The sequence below is a fragment of the Aquarana catesbeiana genome, linkage group LG13, assembly GCF_042186555.1.
Source record: "Aquarana catesbeiana isolate 2022-GZ linkage group LG13, ASM4218655v1, whole genome shotgun sequence".
Classification (NCBI taxonomy): Eukaryota; Metazoa; Chordata; class Amphibia; order Anura; family Ranidae; genus Aquarana; species Aquarana catesbeiana.
In genome coordinates this window covers 131838359-131859456 of record NC_133336.1, presented here as the reverse complement: position 1 = coordinate 131859456, position 21098 = coordinate 131838359, and the positions used below count along the sequence as shown (strand labels likewise).

Below are 21098 nucleotides of genomic sequence, written 5' to 3'. Positions count from 1 at the left end.
CACCTTTGGGGAAGCATATATGATTTATGCAGGTTTTTGCTTTTTAGGATTAGAGTGGTATCATATTTAGAAATTTATGTTTATAGTGTATGGTTTTTATATATTCATTTGTGTGGTTGTTTCACACACATAGGTATTGCACTTAGGTATGCACATGAGAGGTTAATATTAGCGCAATTATCCACTCACATATAAGTCGCTGATTGATGGAACATTTTCCAACCTATTGTTTATTCAACTTCAGTCAAGCAGGGGAGCCCACACACTGGTCAAAATTCAGCTGCTCTCTGCTTGACCAGACAAATTTTGATCGGTGTATGGTGAGGTTTACTGTCCCTAGTTGGAAACAAACCAAGGACCACCATTGTAAAGGGAAAAGTTCTAAACATTTGGACACTCTGCTGTACACAACACAATTCTGTAATGGGCTAATGATTATTATTGATATAAATAGAAGCCACTGAAATCATATTTCTTCTCTCAGTTATGTCATCATTTTTTTAAATTTATAGAAAAATGGGCTAAAGTAAAAGGCAAATTGGTCATGAGATCCTGTATATTAATGGCCAATTCACACTGACTTACGCTAAAGTTTATGGAAAATGCACTTTCATCCGTTTTAGTTGTGTTTTAACATGCGCTGGTGTCCGTTCACATACATTTTGACATGCACTGACATGCATGTGCAGCGTTATAGTGTGAATAGGACACATTGGAAATTGTTTTTTTAGTTGTCCTTCAACTGATATGCATTTTACAATTGCACTAAAACGCAGATCAACGCACTGGTGTGAATTGGCCCTAGAGGCCAAGTTCACTTTAAAAAAAATGTATGAATACTTGTGTATTTGTAGAAACAAAAATTTGCGGTTTAATTTTTTTCACAGTAGCTTGGAAAGCATTGGACCAGCGATCTATGGAAGTGTTGGGTTGTGTTACTTAGCAACATGTTACATGCTAAATACAGGTGTAACATGCAATATGTTGCAAAAGCAGGAGTTTGCCTTTAACTTCATTTGTTGAATCTGCACTGGAGGAATGACAGCTAGAATCCGATTGTGGGCAAATGTGTTTCTCTTAATATATGGTCTATGAATCATTTACAATCTGCAAAGAAAGGGAACATGTAATAATATAACACAGACAAAACATAGGTTGGGCTTTGGAAATATGTCCCTTGAGAATGAATGAAAACTCGGCAAGATAAACAAAGTAAACTCTTTTAATCCTCAATTCAGAGAAGTTGAATCAAGCAAGCATAATATTTATTTTCAAATACTGAACATAACTGATATATATATATATATATATATATATATATATATATATATATATATATATATATATAATTTTTTTTTATTTTTTATTTTATTTATTTATTATAAATAAAAAATAAATATATTTTTTGCTTTTATTTAATAACTGCAAAAAAGCAATAATATAGACTTAACAATGGCAACCAAATTTCAGCTTTTCCTGGTTAGCATCTATCAAAACATCAATGATGATTTCTAGTTAAAGTTACTACATTGTATGTTTGTAGAAATTTATATAAATTTTCTTACAGTGGCCATTGTCTCTTTTTGTCTGTTAGGGGAACATACATGACACCCATTAAGCGAACCCTTGTTATGTTCCCATCACTATCCTTGTCATACTGTTCCAGAAACTGACTTCCACCTTCTGGACCCACAGGTAGGACCAGTCTTCCTCCTGGCTTCAACTCATTCAGCAGCTGCCAAACAAAAACAACAGTTAAGTATTGCAAATGAAAAGAATATAACTGTGGAATAGTCTGTAGTTTAGATACATAATTTTGGGCAAGTGTGACAGCAATCTTATTTTGTTTTATATTAACCAGGATATGCACATTCCTAGGGGCTCATTCACACAGGTGGCCAGGAGGGTGGTAAAAACAGATGGTTGGGTGCAGTTTTACTGACCTTTGACCACACACCTAAAAGACATGCAGCTATTTAGGTCTGAACATATGGCAAGGCTGCAATGTTTTGCTTCATGGCCACTGCAAACATTAACCCCCATTACATTGGGTAGGCTGTACCACCACTGAACAAGACCCATTCATGTGAACACAGCCACGCTGCAACTGCCCTGCAACAGAAGGCAATGCAAGCGGTTACAGCACAGTGGTTAAGCATTTTATAAAATGACGTAAAAGGGTTGAAACAGGGAATGGGGATGGGACATATTGCCCCACAGCCACCTGTCAACTGCCCTCTGAAAAGTGATCTGTGGTGGATCCCTTTTTCAGAGTGGAGGCAAGTCCTGCAGCCCATCTGAACAAGGCCTAAATGTAATTTTAACAAATTTATTATCACTAGAGTGAGGTCCAGTGAATGTGCCCTAAAACTTTGGAAATGCAGACATTTTTAATATGATACAACAGCTGCACCAGAGTTAAACTTTGATAATACTAAATACTAAAAATTCTGCAGATTTGTTACCTTTTGAAAAAAGCCTTAAAGTGGAACTTCACCCAAAAGGGAAACAACCGCTCTTACTCTTCCACCCCTCCCTCCTCCTTCTTCAGTTTTTGGGGGGGGGGGGTCATGTACCTCTTTTTGACAGGTAGCCCCACTTCTTTTCAGATCTGAGCGGAAGATTTGCCCCCCTCCTCCCCCATAGTCTTCTGGGACATGACCTATCACATTGCGCAGCGCAGCACGGCTCACGCAAGTGCAGTGAGCAGCCAGCTGTGAAGCCGCAAACAGTCACAGCCGACTGCCCACAGTTAGTATGGCGGCGCCGGGGACCGAAGCCTGATGAAGAAATCGGCTGGGTGAGGACACCACTGGATTCTGGGACAGGTTTTTGCAGCTGCTGACTTAATTTAACACCTTCCCACCCAGCCAATTGTAAGATGACAGCCGTGTGGGAGCACTGTTGTTCTGGGAGGACATCATATGATGTCGTCCCGGAATGTGCCTCTCGCGTGGCAGCACAGCAGCGCGATCTGTCACCAGCACTGTCCACCAGACACAGCTGATGACTGATCACTGTACCGGCCCGCTGCCAGTACTATGTCATCGCTGTGACCAATCACAGTAGATCACGTGACAGTTGTAAACAATGGATGGCTTCCTTTCATGTCATCCATTGTATACAATTGTGTTGCTAGCTATGATTGGTCAAAGTGATCACATGGTACAGACAGAGCCCATCACAGCCCATCTGTACCATGTGATTAGCTTTGACCAATCACAACAAAAAAGACAATGAATGAATCAGTTTCAGTGTCAATCAGTAAAAATGGTTGCTTATACCAATGAAATTCAATGAAATAAGTAATCATATGAAAAATAAAAAAAAAAACCTGATTACTTCCCCAAAGTAGTACAGTGTTACTATGGTAACACTGCATTGCTCTGATCTCTGATCTGTGTGTTAGAAAAAACAAAATCGTATAAAAAAAAAAAAAGTAATAATCAATATTTAAAATAAATATATATTTTTACATACTGCCAGAGTCAGTGTCTCTGATCACCACCACACCTGTTATATGATAATGCTGTACTGCACTGGTGACATGATGTAAAAAAAAAATAATAATAAAATAAAATTGTGAATTTTTTTATTTTTATTTCATTTTTCAGAAAATTGTGACAAAAAATGTCAACTTCTAAAAACTTGCCATGCCTCTTACTAAATATCTTGGACTGTCTACTTTCCAAAAAGGGGTAATTTAGGGATATTTGTACTGTCCTGGCATTTTGGGGCCTCAAAAAAATTGTTTAATATTCAGATATACTGTGTTACCATAGTTTGTGTACTCTATAACTTTCCTACAAACTAAAAAATATACACAGATTTGGGTTATTTTCACCAAAGAAGTGTAACAGAATACATTGTGACCTAAACTTATGAAGAAATATTATTTATTTGCAAAATGTTATAATAGAAACTAAGAAAAACACTTATTTTTTCTAAATTTGCGGCCTTTTATTTATTTAGCAGAAAAATGAAAAACCTAGTGGCGAATACATACCATCAAAAAGAAAGCTCTATTTGTGTGAAAAAAAATGATACAAATTTCTTATGGGCACAGTGTTGCGTGACCACGCAACTGTCATTCAAAATGCGACAGCGCTGAAAGGCAGGGCAGGAAGGGAGTAAAAGTGCCCAGTATTGAAGTGGTTAATATATGACTGAAGAGCCTCTTTAAGAACATTCAACTAGAAGAGTTATAGAACATTCGGCCAATAGAGAAAATAACCTAATGCCTCGTACACATGTTCCGAATATCGTACGACCGATCGTACGACCATTCTCGCTTAAGTAGTCGCAAGTAGAAATTGAATTGCTAATAAAGGCACGAAAATTCTCGTATGACAGACAAAAAAATCGGAAGTGATGTCATGTGTTGTAATGTATTTGTATTGTATTTTCGGACAACAACTATACTGACTAAACGAAAATCGTACGATCTGGAATCGTACGAGGAAAATTTCCGTGTATGTCCGATCGAATAATATCGGATGAATAGTCGTGATCGGCTGTCAAAAGTAGTGTGCACACGATCCGAATATCGTACGATGCTTCCTCAGACGACCGTTTTCGTACGATATTCGGATCATGTGTACGGGCCATAACACTACAAGCTAAAAACAACCAAAAGAGGAAATATTATGAAGGAAACTTCTGCACTGTGTACAAAGTATATGTTGAGTCCTGTGCTCATCCCCAATATCAGTAAAATGAATCCGCTACTGCGGAGAGGGAACTGCTATACAGAATTCATACACTGTTGTACGAACAGAATTCTTTGTTTACCTTTTAGGTAATCTGTTGCTCATCTGTGAAGGGTTTCAGTCCAGATCACACCAAAATGCAGTGTAGGAAACCTCTGTTCTGCGCCGTCTTCAAATGGCACCACACTTGCGATCTGCAGTGGGTGTCGGTGTTAATTTAATGACAATCTAAATGCAGGTCAAAAACGCAGTGCATTTGCCTGCACCAGATCGCATGGTACAAAAGTATGTGATCCAGCTGCAAGCGTTTTTTGAAGTGCATTTTTTTTAAAGCAGTGCATACACTACTTTTGGTGTTGTGCAATGAGATTTTATCCCATTAACCACTTTCCGCCCGCGCTATAGACAAAAGATGGCTACAGCATGGGCTTTCATTGCCGGGAGGGCATCAATAGATGTCCTCCCGTGATCATGCATACGGCACGCTCTGTGATCCTTCGGACTCGGCTGATCACAGAACAGGGTAAAGGGCCAATCACAGCGGCCCTTTACCACGTGATCAGATGTCAGCCAATGACATCTGATCACGGACGTAAACAGAAGCCAGTTATTGGCTTTTTTTTTCTCCTCACGATCAGCGTGAGAATAAAAGAAAGTCGGTAACCGGCTTCTGTTACAGGGTTTGTGCCTGCCAGTGCTGCTAATCAGTGCCCACCAGTGCCACCTATCAGTGCCCATTAGTGCCACCTATCAGTGCCCACCAGTGCTGCCAATCAGTGCCTATCAGTGCCTCATCAGTGCCACCTATCAGTGCAGCCTCATCAGTACCTATCAGTGCCACTTATCTGTGCCCATCAATGCCCAGTGCTGCCTCATAAGCACACATCATTGAAGGAGAAAAACTACCTCTTAGGAAAATGTTATAACAAAATCTAAAAAAAAATGTTTTTTTCACAATTTTCAGGCTTTTTTGTTTCTTTAGTAAAAAACAAAACAAAAAAACCCAATGGTGATGCAATACCACCAACACAAAGCTCTATTTGTGTGAAAAAAAATGATAAAAAATTAATTTTGGTATAGTGTTACATGACCGTGCAATTGTCATTCAAATTGCGACAATGCTGAAAGCTGAAAATTGGCCTGGGCAGGAAGGGGGTATAAGTGCCCAGTAAGCAAGTGGTTAAAATGAATGGGCTGAAAACGCACTGCACTCAAATCGCACAGGAACGTGAATGTGTTCCCATGCGATTCATTGTGTACTGGCCCTTAACTGCTGTTATGATGTCCATCCAGAACAGCAAATATCCTGCCCGGCTGTCATTTGTCTATAGGCCAGGCGGGACATTCGCTGTTCTGGGTGGATGTCACATGACATCCTCCCCAGAACATGCCATGCTGCGGCATGATCTGACACCCGCTGTGTCCCCCGGACACAGCCGACGATGGATCACTGCAGGGCCGCTGTTAGAAATCATGGCGTCCCATACAGCCTATCTGAAAGGGCCCTCTCTTGAACACAGAAAAGAGAATTATGTTTTAACAGTTGTAAGGGCTTAAAACTTAAGCCTACGTATAGAGAGTGTGGGTGTCAGGTGCATGTAATGTACATAGTGCAGAAGCGTATAATGTATAGAGTGCATGGCTCATGAGTGGGTAACACACAGAGTGCAAGAGTCAGGAATGCGTAATGTACAAAGTACACGGTCATCTACTGATCTATACCTGGTTCCCGCCTACTGCATAGTGACATGGCGGGCGGGTGGGACCGCTTCCACTAGAGGCACGCAGTGCGACAATCAGTGGTGCACCGTGTCCCTATGACACAGCGCACCACCGATTGTGGTAAAGAGCAAATGGCTCTTTACCACGTGATCTGCTGTGTTCAATCACAGCTGATCACAAAAGTAAACAAAGAGCAGTGACTCACTGTTACCGGCTTCTTCTTCTCACACACCTATACAGTGTGAGGAGAAGAGTGAGTTACCAGTGTACTGCACAACACCCACAGTAAAGAGCACCTGTCACATCGCCCATCAGCAGTTTAACTGTCACTCATCAGTGTACCTGTCGCCCATCAGCAGTATTACTATCCCCCTTCAGTGTACCTGTCACCCATCAGCAATGTTCTGTCGCCCATCAGTGCCACCTATCAGTTTACATTGTCGTCCATCAGCATTATTACTGTCGCCCGTCAGTGCCCATCAGTGCACCCTTCGTCCATCAGTGCACCTGTCACCCATCAGCAGTGTTACTGACGCCCATCAGTGTACCTGTCGTCAATCAGCAGTGCACCTGTCACCCATCAAAAGTGTACCTGTCGCCCATCACTGCACTTGTCCTCATCAGTGCCCATCAGCAGTGCACCTGTCACACATTGCCCATCAGTGCCACCATCAGCAGTATACCCGTCATCAGCAGATTACCCATCACACAGCAGTCTACCTGTCCCAGTGTCACCAGAGCCAGCCATATCCAAAAAAGTTTACACTAGTGAGGAGGCGTTTCAAATCCTCAGTATGACAGATGAGAGCAGTGGGGAGCTCTCACTATCCGATCCCGATTCAGTGTATGAACCCATCAAAAGTAGTGGATCAGTGACCAAATCAAATCAGACCAAAAATCTGGGACCAAACATATCTCTCAGGCATCCTGGCTAACCCATTATGGCTGCCTTCCAACTCAGGATCAGCAAGTATTCCCCCTTTTACCGCACAGCCAGGTGTGCAGGCCAACACTGAAAATTTTTCAGAAATAGATTTTTTTGATTTAATTCTACCCGACAGTTTACTTCAGTTTATTGTGGACCAGGCCAATCTTTTTGCCCAAAAATACAGTGGGGACGGAAAGTATTCAGACCCCCTTACATTTTTTACTCTTTGTTATATTGCAGCCATTTGCTAAAATCATTTAAGTTCTTTTTTTCCTCATTAATGTATACACAGCACCCCATATTGACAGAAAAACACAGAATTGTTGACATTTTTGCAGAATTATTAAAAAAGAAAAACTGAAATATCACATGGTCCTAAGTATTCAGACCCTTTGCTGTGACACTCATACATTTAACTTAGGTGCTGTCCATTTCTTCTGATCATCCTTGAGATGGTTCTACACCAGGGGTCTCAAACTGGCGGCCCTCCAGCTGTTGCGGAACTACAAGTCCCATGAGGCATTGCAAGGCTGACAGTTACAAGCATGACTCCCTCAGGTAGAGGCATGATGGGACTTGTAGTTCCGCAACAGCTGGAGGGCCACCAGTTTGAGACCCCTGTTCTACACCTTCATTTGAGTCCAGCTGTGTTTGATTATACTGATTGGACTTGATTAGGAAAGCCACACACTTGTCTATATAAGACCTTACAGCTCACAGTGCATGTCAGAGCAAATGAGAATCATGAGGTCAAAAAAACTGCCTGAAGAGCTCAGAGACAGAATTGTGCCAAGGCACAGATCTGGCCAAGGTTACAAAAAAATTTCTGCTGCAATTAAGGTTCCTAAGAGCACTGTGGCCTCCATAATCCTTAAATGGAAGACGTTTGGGACGACCAGAACTCTTCCTAGAGCTGGCCTGTCCAGCCAAACTCAGCTACCGGGGGAGAAGAGCCTTGGTGAGAGAGGTAAAGAAGAACCCAAAGATCACTGTGACTGAGCTCCGGAGATGCAGTCGGGAGATGGGAGAAAGTTGTAGAAAGTCAACCATCCCTGCAGCCCTCTACCAGTCGGGGCTTTATGGCAGAGTGGCCCGACCGAAGTCTCTCCTCAGTGCAAGACATATGAAAGCCCGCATAGCGTTTGCTAAAAAACAACTGAAGGACTCCAAGATGGTGAGAAATAAGATTCTCTGGTCTGATGAGACCAAGATAGAACTTTTTGGCCTTAATTCTAAGCGGTATGTGTGGAAAAAAACAGGCACTGCTCATCACCTGTCCAATACAGTCCCAACAGTGAAGCATGGTGGTGGCAGCATCATGCTGTGGGGGTATTTTCCAGCTGCAGGGACAGGACGACTCGTTGCAATTGAGGGAAAGATGAATGCGGTCAAGTACAGGGATATCCTGGACGAAAACCTTCTCCAGAGTGCTCAGGACCTCAGGCTGGGCTAAAGGGTTACCATCCAACAAGACAATGACCCTAAACACACAGCTAAAATAACAAAGGAGTGGCTTCACAACAACTCCGTGACTGTTCTAGAATGGCCCAGCCAGAGCCCTGACTTAAACCTGACAGAACTGGAGAGGATCTCCTGGAAGGAATGGCAGAGGAACCCCAAATCCAGGTGTGAAAAACTTATTGCATCTTTCCCAAAAAGACTCATGGCTGTATTAGATCAAAAGTGTGCTTCTACTAAATACTGAGCAAAGGGTCTGAATACTTAGGACCATGTGATATTTCAGTTTTTCTTTTTAATAAATCTGCAAAAATGTCAACAATTCTGTGTTTTCCTGTCAATATGGGGTGCTGTGTGTACATTAATGAGGAAAAAAAAATGAACTTAATTGATTTTAGCAAATGGCTGAAATATAACAAAGAGTGAAAAATGTAAGGGGGTCTGAATAATTTCTGTCCCTACTGTATATTGCTACCAACCCCAGTTCATCCTATGCCCGTCCGTTTGATTGGAGATGTCCTACATTGGAGAAGTTATTTTTGGGCCTCACCATTAACATGGGCCTTACAAAAAAAAAATAAAAAAATCAAGGACATGCTTACTGGTCCACCCACCCCATCACATGCCCATTTATTCTGCTGTAATGCCCAGGTCACGTTATGAAATCATCATGCGATTCCTTAATTTCAGTGACAATACCCAGTGCTCTCCCCGAGATCATCCCAACTATGACATATTATAAACAATTCGCCCAATTCTTAATTTTTTTCCCCAGAGATTTGCTGAACTTTATGTCTCTGTCCAAAACATGTGTGGATGAGTCCATTGTACACCTCACTGGCAGGATGGGAATCAAGCAATGCATTCCAAGCAAAAGGGCCAGATATAGAGTAAAGTTCTACAAGCTTTGTAAGGGAGCCACGGGATATTTGTATGTGTTCACGAAGGAAAAGATTCCCAGCTCCAGACCCCTGAGTGCCCAACCTACATTGGCACAAGTGAAAAAATTGTCTGGGACCTGGTTCTTCCACTTTTCCAAAAAGGTTATCACATCTATCTAGATCATTTCTATACCAGTCTGCCCCTTTTCCACCACCTGTACTTTGAGAAAACCTTGGCCTGCGGTACCACCCGAAAAAAAACAGAAAGGGCTTTCCACAAAGTTTTTAAAACCTTTTAAAACCTACACCAAATCCATGGAAAGACACCACCTTCCTCAAATTTATAGAAGAAATCGTCACGTCCCTCATCTACCAGCAAATATCACCCCCCGAAAATCTTCACTTTGATTCTGTGAGCAGACTTCATGAGTGCCATTTCCCTGAGATTATTCCACCAAGAGAAGCAGACTGAAGACACCAAAAAAGATGTTGGTTATGCAGCAGAGAAGAAGTTTAAAGAGGGACCAGTTTCCATTGTCCCCCTCTCCCAACCAGGCCTATTTATCGGAAACTGCTTTTGACGTTTTCACACGTCACTAAAATATTAACACATATTTCTAACAGCCTGCCATTTCCCCGTTTTCAACATCTGTGCTGATCCTTTGCCTGCTGCCTCAACCAAACATGCCACTGCCTTCCACCTTAACCGACCCTGACCTGTTTATCGACTATGCTTCTGCCTGCTGTCTGGATTGTTTATCAACCACTTTTCTGCCTTCTACCTGCACTGATCTGGGCCTGATCTCGACCTGTTAATCGACCATGTTTTTTGCATGCCACTTTTTTTTACATAGTAGTAGGCGAGGTTGAAAAAAAGACACAAATCCATCAAGTCCAACCTATGTGTGTGATTTTATGTCAGTATTACATTGTATATCCCTGTATGTTGTGGTCGTTCAGGTGCTTATCTAATAGGTTTTTGAAATTATCGATTCTCCCCGCTGGAACCACTGCCTGTGGAAGGGAATTCCACACCCTTACCGCTCCTACAGTAAAGAACCCTCTACGCACTTTAAAGAACTTTCAAAAAATCCCCCATTATTACACCCCCCATACAAAACACTAAACAGTTTTTACATTTGTGAAATTTCTTACCGTGTAAGAAATATGATTGATTGAATTTTCAGGAAGTCAGTCTTCTGATTCAAAAGATGCAGTATCTTTTCTGGCAGGGAGGATCCCTTATGCCGCGTACACGCGATCGGAAATGCCGCCAGCAATAGAACGATGTGAGCTTTTGGTCGGAAAATGCGACCGTGTGTATGCTCCATCGGACTTTTGCTGGCGGAATTCCAGCCAGCAAAAGATTGAGAGCAGGTTCTCTATTTTTCGGTCGGAAAAAGTTCCTATCCGAAAATGCAATAGTCTGTATGCAATTCGGACGTGCAAAAAAATCACACATTCTCAGAATCAAGTACGAGACAGAATCGCTCGGTCTGGTAAAACTAGCGTTCGTAATGGAGATAGCACATTCTTCACGCTGCAAATTATTGGATCTTTTGTTCTTTATAATGCTAGAATAATGAATTTGTTTTGCTGCTGATATTCACAGTTGTGACAAACTTATTTCTTTATTATTTATAATCTTTTTTGTTTTTAAAGCCAGATCTCCATAATGTTTAAAAATAAAAAAAGATGACTCTAATCAAGATCTCCAGTTTTTTGGATTTTTTTAAAAATTATTTTCTAGTGATCTCCATAATTTTTTTTGTGTGTCAAGTTTCCACAACAACATTATTATCTTGTATTTTTAAAGCTCAAGGAGGTTGGTTGGTGTCCCTTGTAAATTAGACATTGTATTTTTGAAATGTACCTGCCTACTCGCAAACAAACTGTCTTTTTTGAAGAAAAACACATAGGCAAGTATTTTCATATAAAAAAATAGGGGGCGTGGCCTAGACGGGCATGTGAGCGGTCGCACTTCAAGGAGCTCCCGCTATTAATCCTCTAGTGATCCTGATCCCGCACCACACTAGAGCCGACAACCGTTCCAGAGGCGCAGCTCTACCTGATAGGCGGCCACAGAGGAAAATTCAGCACTTACCGGAGCCCATGATGATCCGCAAAGGACGAGAAAGACGCCGCAGCAGCGGCAGCCATGGAGGCCCAAAATGGCGCCGGCTCCCAGAGAATGGCACGCGAAGCTGACAAAGCACAGGAGTCGGGCAGTAAGTCACTTAAAGCTCAGAAAAAGCAGGGGAAGGAGCAGCCCAGAGATATGTTGTATTACACTCAAAAGCTGCAGGGCCCTGGCTGCTCCTTTCCCCCTACACAACAAACGCCTGCACATGGGTCCCACAGGCAAAATGGCGCCTCAGCGTTAGACGATACACTGCCCTTAGAGAGCTCTCCTGTGCCTACCCCAGACATATTTGATGAACTGCACACAACAGCCCACACTGATTGAAATCTTACGTGCTGGGCAGAGATGCACAGCATCTGTTGATGGCTTGAAAATGCAGTTTGGGGGTCTCACAGAGACAGTATCCCTCATGAGACAGGACCTCCAGAAGATAAGAGAGAGGACCACGGCTGTGGAGGGTAGGATTAGTGAGATGGAGGACCTGCTGCCTCCCCTCACCAGAGATGCCAGAGCTGCATTACAACAATCAGCGCAGACGAACGTCAAAACTGATGATATTGAGAACCGCTTAAGACGGAACAATGTCCGAATTGTGGGTCTCCCGGCGAGGGTGGAAGGCAGGGACCCTACTGCCTTTACAGAAACATGGCTCCAAGAAATATTCGGCAAGGAGGCGTTCACCACGTTGTTTGCAGTGGAAAGGGCGCACCGCACACCTCCTAGACCCCTTCCCCCGGGCAACCCGCCAAGGTCCATGCTTGCCAGACTCTTAAACTACAAAGATAGAGAGATTATAAGGGAAAGGGGTACAGTGCACTATAATGGAGCCAAAATATCATTCTATCTCGGCTGAAGTGCAGCGAAAAAGGGCCAAGTTTGCTGAGGTGAAGAAACGCCTACAGAGACTCCAAGTCACATATGCAATGCTGTACCCGGCCAAGCTACGTGTCACGGCCAGAGGCCAGGCCACCTTCTTCGACACAGCCCCAGATGCAGCAGAGTGGCTGGACCGCAATGAACAAGATCTGAGGAGACGCAGAGACGCAGACATGGGAGATTGATGTCCGGTAATCCACACCACAGAGTCGGTATGTTACTTGTAGACATGTTTTGTCTAACATTTACAGAGCGGGACTTTTCACGTTTTAATAACTAGCATTTAACAGGGGTTCTGAAAGTAGAAGTTTCACCACGCTGGAATCCAAGCTGCTGTGGGGGAGCTATTCCCACGGAGATTCCTGTAATTACATTGAGTCCCAGTTGAGGGGACGTGCTTATTGGTGCCTGGTTGGCACGTTTCCTGACAGACTTTGGGAGTGGGGCTTGCGAGAGGAGACTTGCCCTCGCCCCAAACAGGGCTGCTGCACGCACCCGACAGATCTGTTCAGGACAGTTCACGCCATCTTTAATGTTTACACTGGTAAGATATGCACCGAGCTTACTATTTTCGCCTGCCCACCAAGGAACCGAGTTGCCCTGCCTGCTCCTGTTTGCCCACTTTCTGACTGAACTATGCCCCCGTGATGACCCTGCTGTCCCCTTTTCGTTGGCCCAGCATATGGTGCAGTGGCACATGGATACCAGATGCACTGATTTTACCCACCTTCCATGGCTACCACTCCGATTGTGACTTGGAATGTCCGTGGGGTCCATGACCCAAAGAAACGCACTATGATCAACTCCTGTTTGGAAAAAATTTCATCCGACTATAGTGGGCCTCCAAAAGACCCACCTCTCGAAGGATACAGTGGGTTCCCTGCGGTTTTCCTGGGTGGGCAAGGCGTACCACTCCACTCACACTACTTATCCGCGTGGTGTGAGTGTACTGGTGCATAAATCCTTGGCCTACCAGGAAATGGATGCAGTTGTGGATTCACTTGGGAGATATGTTTTTCTGTATTGCAAGGTGTTTACTGTGACTGTGATACTTGCCTTTGTGTATATACCTCCCCCTTTCTCTAGGGAAATTTTACAGCTTCTCCTGTCATACCTGGTCAACAAACCTGACGTTTCCATTATGATTATGGGGGATTTCAATGGCTACCTGGATCCCAGAATGGATAAACATCCTCCAGCTCAACCTCCATCGGGGGGGGGGGGAAGGGGCACTATTTTAAGCAGGCTACTGCGGGAAGTGGGATGGATAGACGTATGGCGAGCCAGGCACACAACATTTAAACAATTTTCATGTTTCTCTAAAATGCATGGGTCACTGTCACGCATTGACCTTCGCATAGGATCTCCACAGTTGCTACACATGGTCTCAAAAGTGGAGTACTTCCCTAGGGGGATCTCTGACCACTCACCGCTGGGTGCTCACCTAATTACCCGTCTGGCTTCCTCCATGCCTAGGGCACCGTGGAAGCTGAACGCCTTCTGGCTCAAACTTTTACCTTCACATGAACATGTGGTGCGACAGATAGAACAATACTTTTATGTTAACTGGTTGTGTACTAATCCAACCCTGAGATGGGATGCATTTAAGGCCTGTCTGAGAGGCATTTGTGACTGATCCGTCTGATTCCGCGAGGGAGGCATGGATCTCAGGCCAGGACTCCCTGGACCAGATGAGAACCTCCGCCGCGGAACGGAAAAGGTTTTTCACCAAACAAGCCTTTTATGAAGAAGGGGAAAAAACTGTCCGACTGTTGGCTAGAATTGCCAGATCTCAGCAATCGTCCCCTGCTATAGGAGCTATTCGTAGCCCTCAGGGTCAGGTGGTAAATAACCCTGAGCAAATCTTAGCAGAACTAACAGCTTTCTATACCGACTTATATAAACCTTGTGATGACTACACTGAAGAGGAACTACAATGATACATGGACACTGTGGCTCTCTTATCTCTAACTCGCCAGGAGTGTGTGGAGATGGAAGCCCCGCTCACTCTTGATGAACTAACGGAGGCGGCTGCCTCCTTCCCTACATGCAAGGCCTCAGGGGATGATGGGATCCCTATAGAGGTGTACACCCAGTATGGTGAGGTAATCTTACCTAAACTGCTTAAAGTATTTAACTCCTCCTTTAAAACCGGAAAGCTGCCTACAACCATGACGAGGGCCAACATTATACTGTTACTCAAAGCAGGTAAAGACCCCTTAGACCCTAGCTCCTATAGGCCTATCTCATTGCTGCAAAGTGACCAGGCGGGCTTTATGCCAAGAAGCTCCACGGCAACCAACCTTAGAAGGTTATATTTGAATATGCAGACCCCATCGGATTCGGCCGTCCACAGAGCACTGCTGTCTCTTGACGCCAACAAGGCATTTGACAGTGTTGGCTGGCAGTATCTGTGGGCTGTGCTGACCAAGTCTGGGTTCGGGCCCAGGTTTCTTAGGTGGGTGAGATTGCTGTATGACACACCGCAGGAGGCCATACGCATGTCAGATAGGATGTCGCACGCCTTCGCACTGTGTAGGGGGACCAGGCAGGGATGTCCCCTGTCCCCCCTGCTCTTTGCTATGGCCATTGAGCCCCTTGCGGCTCAGGTACGGAATTGCCCAGAGGTTAAGGGCTTCCGTTACGGCGAGCTGCATGAGAAAATCATGCTCTACGCGGATGACATGCTTCTATTTCTGGCAGACGTAGATGACTCTTTGGTTCAGGTTATGTCCCTTATTACGAAGTTTGGACGTTTTTCAGGCCTTACTATCAATTGGTCCAAATCAGCTTTAATGTTTCTGGATGAGACCTCTGGGCCTGATGTAGGGCCCTTGTGCCTGGTTCCCGTAGTGCCCTCCTTCAAGTACCTGGGTATTAATATCTCCCCTATAGCGACTGACTTCTGCAAACTGAACATATATCCCCTCTTGACACGGTTTAGAGATAAAATACACATATGGAACAAACTTAAAATGTCTCTGGCAGGCAAAACAAACCTTATTAGGATGATTCTAATGCCACAACTGTTATATTTGCTTCACAACACACCAGTAGTTCTTACCCTGAAAAAATTCAGAGTGGTCAACTCTCTTTTCAGACTATTACTATGGCACACCAAACCCCCCAGGATCAAACTTGAACAGCTGCAATACCCAAGGGGGGGGGGGCTTGCCCTACCCAACCCTTGGATATACTATCTGGTTGCACAGTTACAGCACCTGATAGCAGCCATGACACCCTTGCCTGTGAGCTAATCGGCCAGGCTCATGCTGCTTGGCTCGGGAGCCGAGTCGGTCCCCGAGGGGCTAGAGGCCCAGCAGTTTCAAAAACGAAACAAGTGAATGCCCACATACTCACTCCTTCAGAAGGTGTGGAACAAAGCTAAACAGCTTCAGAATGTCAAGGGGAACATGTTATATAGCCCACTATGGGCAAACACATACACTGAGCTAGCCAAGATCCAGCAGGGGCCCAAGTGGCGCCTCCTGGGTATAAGGCACTTGAGACATTCATAATGGGACCCTCCTTTCTTTCAGTGACTTGCAATCTAAATACGCAATAGCGTCCAACATGCTATTCTACTACCTACAACTAAAACATGTTGTTAGAGCTAAGGGGACGCAGTGGAGTAGGTTCAGTCCCCCACTCCGATCTTTCACATGCTGCAGGACACATCTGACATGAAGGGTACAATCTCCCAATGCTATAAAATGCTGCTCTCATCATTACTGGAGGGGCATCCCATGAAAGCAGCGACTCAATGGGAGGCAGACGTGGGGCCTATTGCAGGGGAATTATGGGAGGAGGTACTGCAGGCGGTAAATACATGTTCCCTAAATGTGTCACAAAAGGTGTCCCAACTATACAGATTACTAAGAGTGCACTACACCCCTGTGAAGCTCTACAAAATGGGCAGGGCATCAGGCCCAATGTGTAATAGATGTAAAACGGTGCCTGGGGTTCTGATTCACCTCCTCCGACGTTGCCCCAAACTCCACAGATTTTGGACAGGGGTCCTGGATACTCTGAATCGGGTGTTCCAGACCAGCGTCCCTTTGGAACCATTAAGTTGCCTGCTTGGAGCTTTGAAGGGGGGGGGGGGGTGATAGCAGAGGAGGGGACAAGAGTGGCATTTGCCAGAGCACTGTTTCAGGCAAGGAAAACTATACTTCTGAGCTGGAAATCAGCTATACCGCCCAAAGTGAATACATGGATACAACACATGGGTAAGACACTCATATTGGAAAGATACATATATTAGCACAGGGGGAACACCGAGAAATTTGAGAGATTATGGGATGCATGGCTTGCTACACCAGGTATAAGCCCCATGGAACTGGTACAGATGAGGTTGCTGAGAGACGAATACATTTTGACACTATATTGGGAGTCATCTTGATGGTAGGCCGATTGTATGCAGGATGAATAAGGGAGTGTGGGGGGAGGGGAATGGGAGGCAGGGGGTAGGATTGGTACATGTTATGGAATACACTGAAAGTAATCTGCATGAAGGGAATGTGAGCAAAATGTGTAATGTATATATTTGCTGGTGCAATTAGGACTAGTGGATAGGCTATTTCAATGTCTAAATACAGTGTACTGTGCCTCATTTTTTGCATATATTGTTTGTCTTATGAACAATAAAAACCTTTTGATTAAAAAAAAAAAAAAAATCTCCATTTATTCTGGCTCATAACAAAATAAAGAGGAAGGCAACGCTGGAGAAACTGCTTGAATTTGTGAAGCCTTTGTACCCCAGGGTACACATCAACTCTTTGTAACTAAAAATTGGTAGCCTGAGAAGTCCATATTTAAGGGAGCACAATCTGATCCAGGACTCCCAGAGATCAGGAACAGCAGCAGATGACATATATGTCCCCAGGCTGTGGTACTACAACAGCCTGCGCCTTCTGTCAGACCAGACTGAACCCAGGCCATCATTTTCATGTCTTCCTTGCAGCCTTCCCTCCACGCTTGCCTGCAGCCTTCCTTGGAGGCTGTGGCTCTGGAGGTGGACTTGTGGCAGGAGGAGGAGGAGGATGGGTGAGCGCACATAAGTGCATGTTCTCACTAATTTGGCCCCTCAACCCCTTCTGAAGGGCCTGAAAAATAATATTTTCACACATGAAGCATTGGCCCTCCTCCATTTGCTGCAATTTTGCAGCTACATAGCAGCCATAACCCTCTTCAGCGTGGGGGGGATGTTTTCAGGGCCGCATTAGCGTCCTTAATGAGGCCCAGTGCTGCCTTCTCCCCGTTACTCCCCTTCCCGGCCCTTTTTGTTGTAAGGCGGAGGGGAGGCACCTGGGATTGGGTGAGGCTACTGGGCCTGGCCACCTCCTGGCTGACACTCCTGGCAGGAGCCTCCTCTTGTCTGCCACATTCCAGAGCCTCGTCCTGGCTGAGGTCTTCCTGTGTATGAAAAAGGGACATTTTAGTTTTTGGTTCATCAAACACACACAATTTTCAGCTCATGACTGTTGCAAATTGAATGTTAATAATTAGAAAAGACTATCATTCTGAGCCTGGCATTTTCATTCTTGTCACAATAATTTTTGGCCCCTATTGATATGTAAAACACTTTTTGTTAAATCACTCATTTGTTATCAATAATAACATCTAGTTAACAACACTAATTTTCGGACAATAAATATGCTAAAATATACTATACCTGGCTCCAGCTGGTCTCCTCAACTTCTTCCAGGATGGAAGGCCCAGGTTGGTCTTCGGAAGCCTCAGCTGGGGTTGAGGGAAGGGTGGATGGAAGTGTAGAAAGTGATTCCCAGGCTTCAATCTGGTCTTCCAGAAACTGCATCCTGTTGTAGTACCACAGACTGGGTACATACACGTCCTCTGCTGCTGCTCCTGATTTCATGGAAGCCTGGACCTTATTAAACTTCTTCCTATACGTGCTTCTCAAACTACTAATTTTCTTCTCCACAAACTCTAAGTCTGCGTCGGGGACCTTCCTATCTGGTTTATTGAGATATAAGGGATTTTTAACCTACCACAAATTTCTCATATCCCTGTATCTGTCAATGAACTGGCCCATGAATTCAGGGTCTTTGAATTGTTTCATATTTGCTGAAAGACAAAACACAAGACCAAAACACTAATATCAGGCTAAACTCTCTTAATCGTATTCCAATGTAGGCCTCAATCTAGAATCGGTATAGGCCACTGATGTCCCAAGTTAAAATGTTACCTTTGTTATAACGTTCGGTGCTTCCGGTCCTCCTTTCTCCGCACACAGAACCCTAGGTATGACACACGCATGTTAGCTTTATATACACTGTGCATGCGTGAAACTCCGCCCGCCCCTGACGTTCTTTCTAGAATATTCCCCATCCCTTCTCTTTCGGCGCAATGGGAGATGAAATGGTGGAGACACAGCAGGTAAGTGATAATAGCAGTAACGAGAAGGAAAGCCCGGAGTTAGAAACGTCCCGATCCTGGAGGAGAAGATATAAGGCCTCAGATATGTCCTTCGTAGCTATGGTGGACATCTTGAAGAGGGCCGACTATGATGGGAAGTATGGACCTTACCCAAATGTGAGAAAGGCCAAGATCATGACTAAAGTTGTGAAGAGTCTGCACTGGAATTTTGGGGTACGACGATCCAAGGAGCAATTGAGAAAACGCTGGTCAGACCTGAAATTGAGGGAGCAGGATCAGTACAGAAGAATCAAGAGAGTTCTTCTAAAAAGTAAGTATTTGTTGTGTGTTCCTATTATTATTATTACTTGCATGTTGCTCCCCTTGCTTTTCTGTTGTACAGTTAAAAATGGCTACTTTCATGTTCGTGGGCACATTAATCGGTCGCAGTACACATCGTTTGTTTGCCAACTAAATACAATGTTTTTTGCCAGATACAGGGTTAATTATATTTGGTCATGCTAATTTGTAGTAAAAGAAGTTTAGGACATTGTTGTCTAGATGTGTTTGTAACTAGAATGAATTGCAAACTTGATTCAGTGTAATGAAAGGAGAGGACACTCAGCAGCTGTTTACACATCTGGACTCAGGAGCACTAGTGTGGGACACCAGAACAAACTTTTTAGGGTGTCCAACACAGGTGCTCCAGTGGATACTAGGGGTGTCTACATGTGTGAAAGTTGTCCAAAAAAGGTAAGTATTCCAGCTTTGTTAAGGGAATAAATCATGTCTTCAACTTGGAACTCTGCCCAAACAGACAATTGTACCCCACTTCCAAGCAATATTTGACATTCATATTTCTGGCCACAAATATCTGTGTGCTAAGTATATCTTTTTTTTCATTCTCATAGGGGAGAAAAGACTGTGGACCTCTGAGGACACCAGGAACCCCCCACCTCAGGAAGAAGGGGAGCAGAGGACACCACAACCTCAGGACGTGGAGGAAGGAGAGGTGGAAGAAGTGGTTGAAATTGTCACCACAAAAGTCAGTGTCTGACACCACAGATTCAGGTAATAGATGTATGCCTGCATATTTATAATACATGGTGTGTTTTTTTATTTTAGGTGATGTGCATGTTGTGGAAGAACAATCTACTCATTTCATGAGTGACAGTGCACAAAGGCTAATCCAGAACATAATGTTTTGTAGTCGGGATTTAGACATCATAAAAGGAAAAAACCAAGGAGACTGAACAAAGAATGAAGAACTTGATTGATGTATTAGGGAGAATCTAAGTCTAAAAAATATTACACATTTTTTTTTTAAAGAAAATTTAACTAAAGTTTTAATACAGTTTAAAAGCCAAATTTGAAGATGCACACAGTGTGTCAACATGTGCTATCTGCCATCAGGGGATATCAATATCAATCAATCATATTTAAATCATATTTATTGCCGGTAGAAATAGGCATAACTGGCTGGCCATTATCCCAAAAGGTATTCTCCACGACTCTTCTGGCTCTGGCCAGCCGGTAATTAAAAACCCTCTTCTCCGGGGTGAGGGTCCTCTGGGGGAATGGCCTCATCATGTGATCACCCAGACCAAATGCTTCATCCCCAGCGATAAAAACAAATGGGAGTCCTTTGACATCCTCTTTCGCAGGTGGCAATCCCAAGCCACCACTCTGGAGACGTCGGTAGAACTCAGTCTGGGCAAAGACTCCACCATTCGACATCCGTCCATTCTTCCCCACGTCCACATATAAAAACTCAAATGTTGCCGACACCACCGCCATTAACATAATACTATGAAACCTCTTATGATTAAAATAGTATGACCCCGAGTGGGGTGGTGAGACGATGTGGACGTGCTTCCCATCGATTGCCCCTCTGCATTTGGGAAAGTTCCACTGCTCGGCAAACTGGGATGCCACAGTTAGCCATTCCTGTGGCGTTGAAGGAAACTGTGGAGTCAAAACATAAAAAAAATTTACTTTTGCAC

At 44.0% G+C, this 21098-nt stretch overlaps 1 protein-coding gene across 4 annotated transcripts in view; it reads right to left on the bottom strand.

The window, feature by feature from the left end:
- Positions 1 to 21098, bottom strand: part of LOC141117163 (protein-L-isoaspartate(D-aspartate) O-methyltransferase-like) — a 243299-nt gene that overhangs the window by 22749 nt on the left and 199452 nt on the right. For all 4 annotated transcript variants that reach the window (XM_073609834.1, XM_073609837.1, XM_073609835.1 and 1 more), the window contains one exon: positions 1566 to 1735. In XM_073609834.1, coding sequence (XP_073465935.1) covers positions 1566 to 1735 — 170 coding nt within the window. The remainder of the gene's footprint in view (positions 1 to 1565; positions 1736 to 21098) is intronic.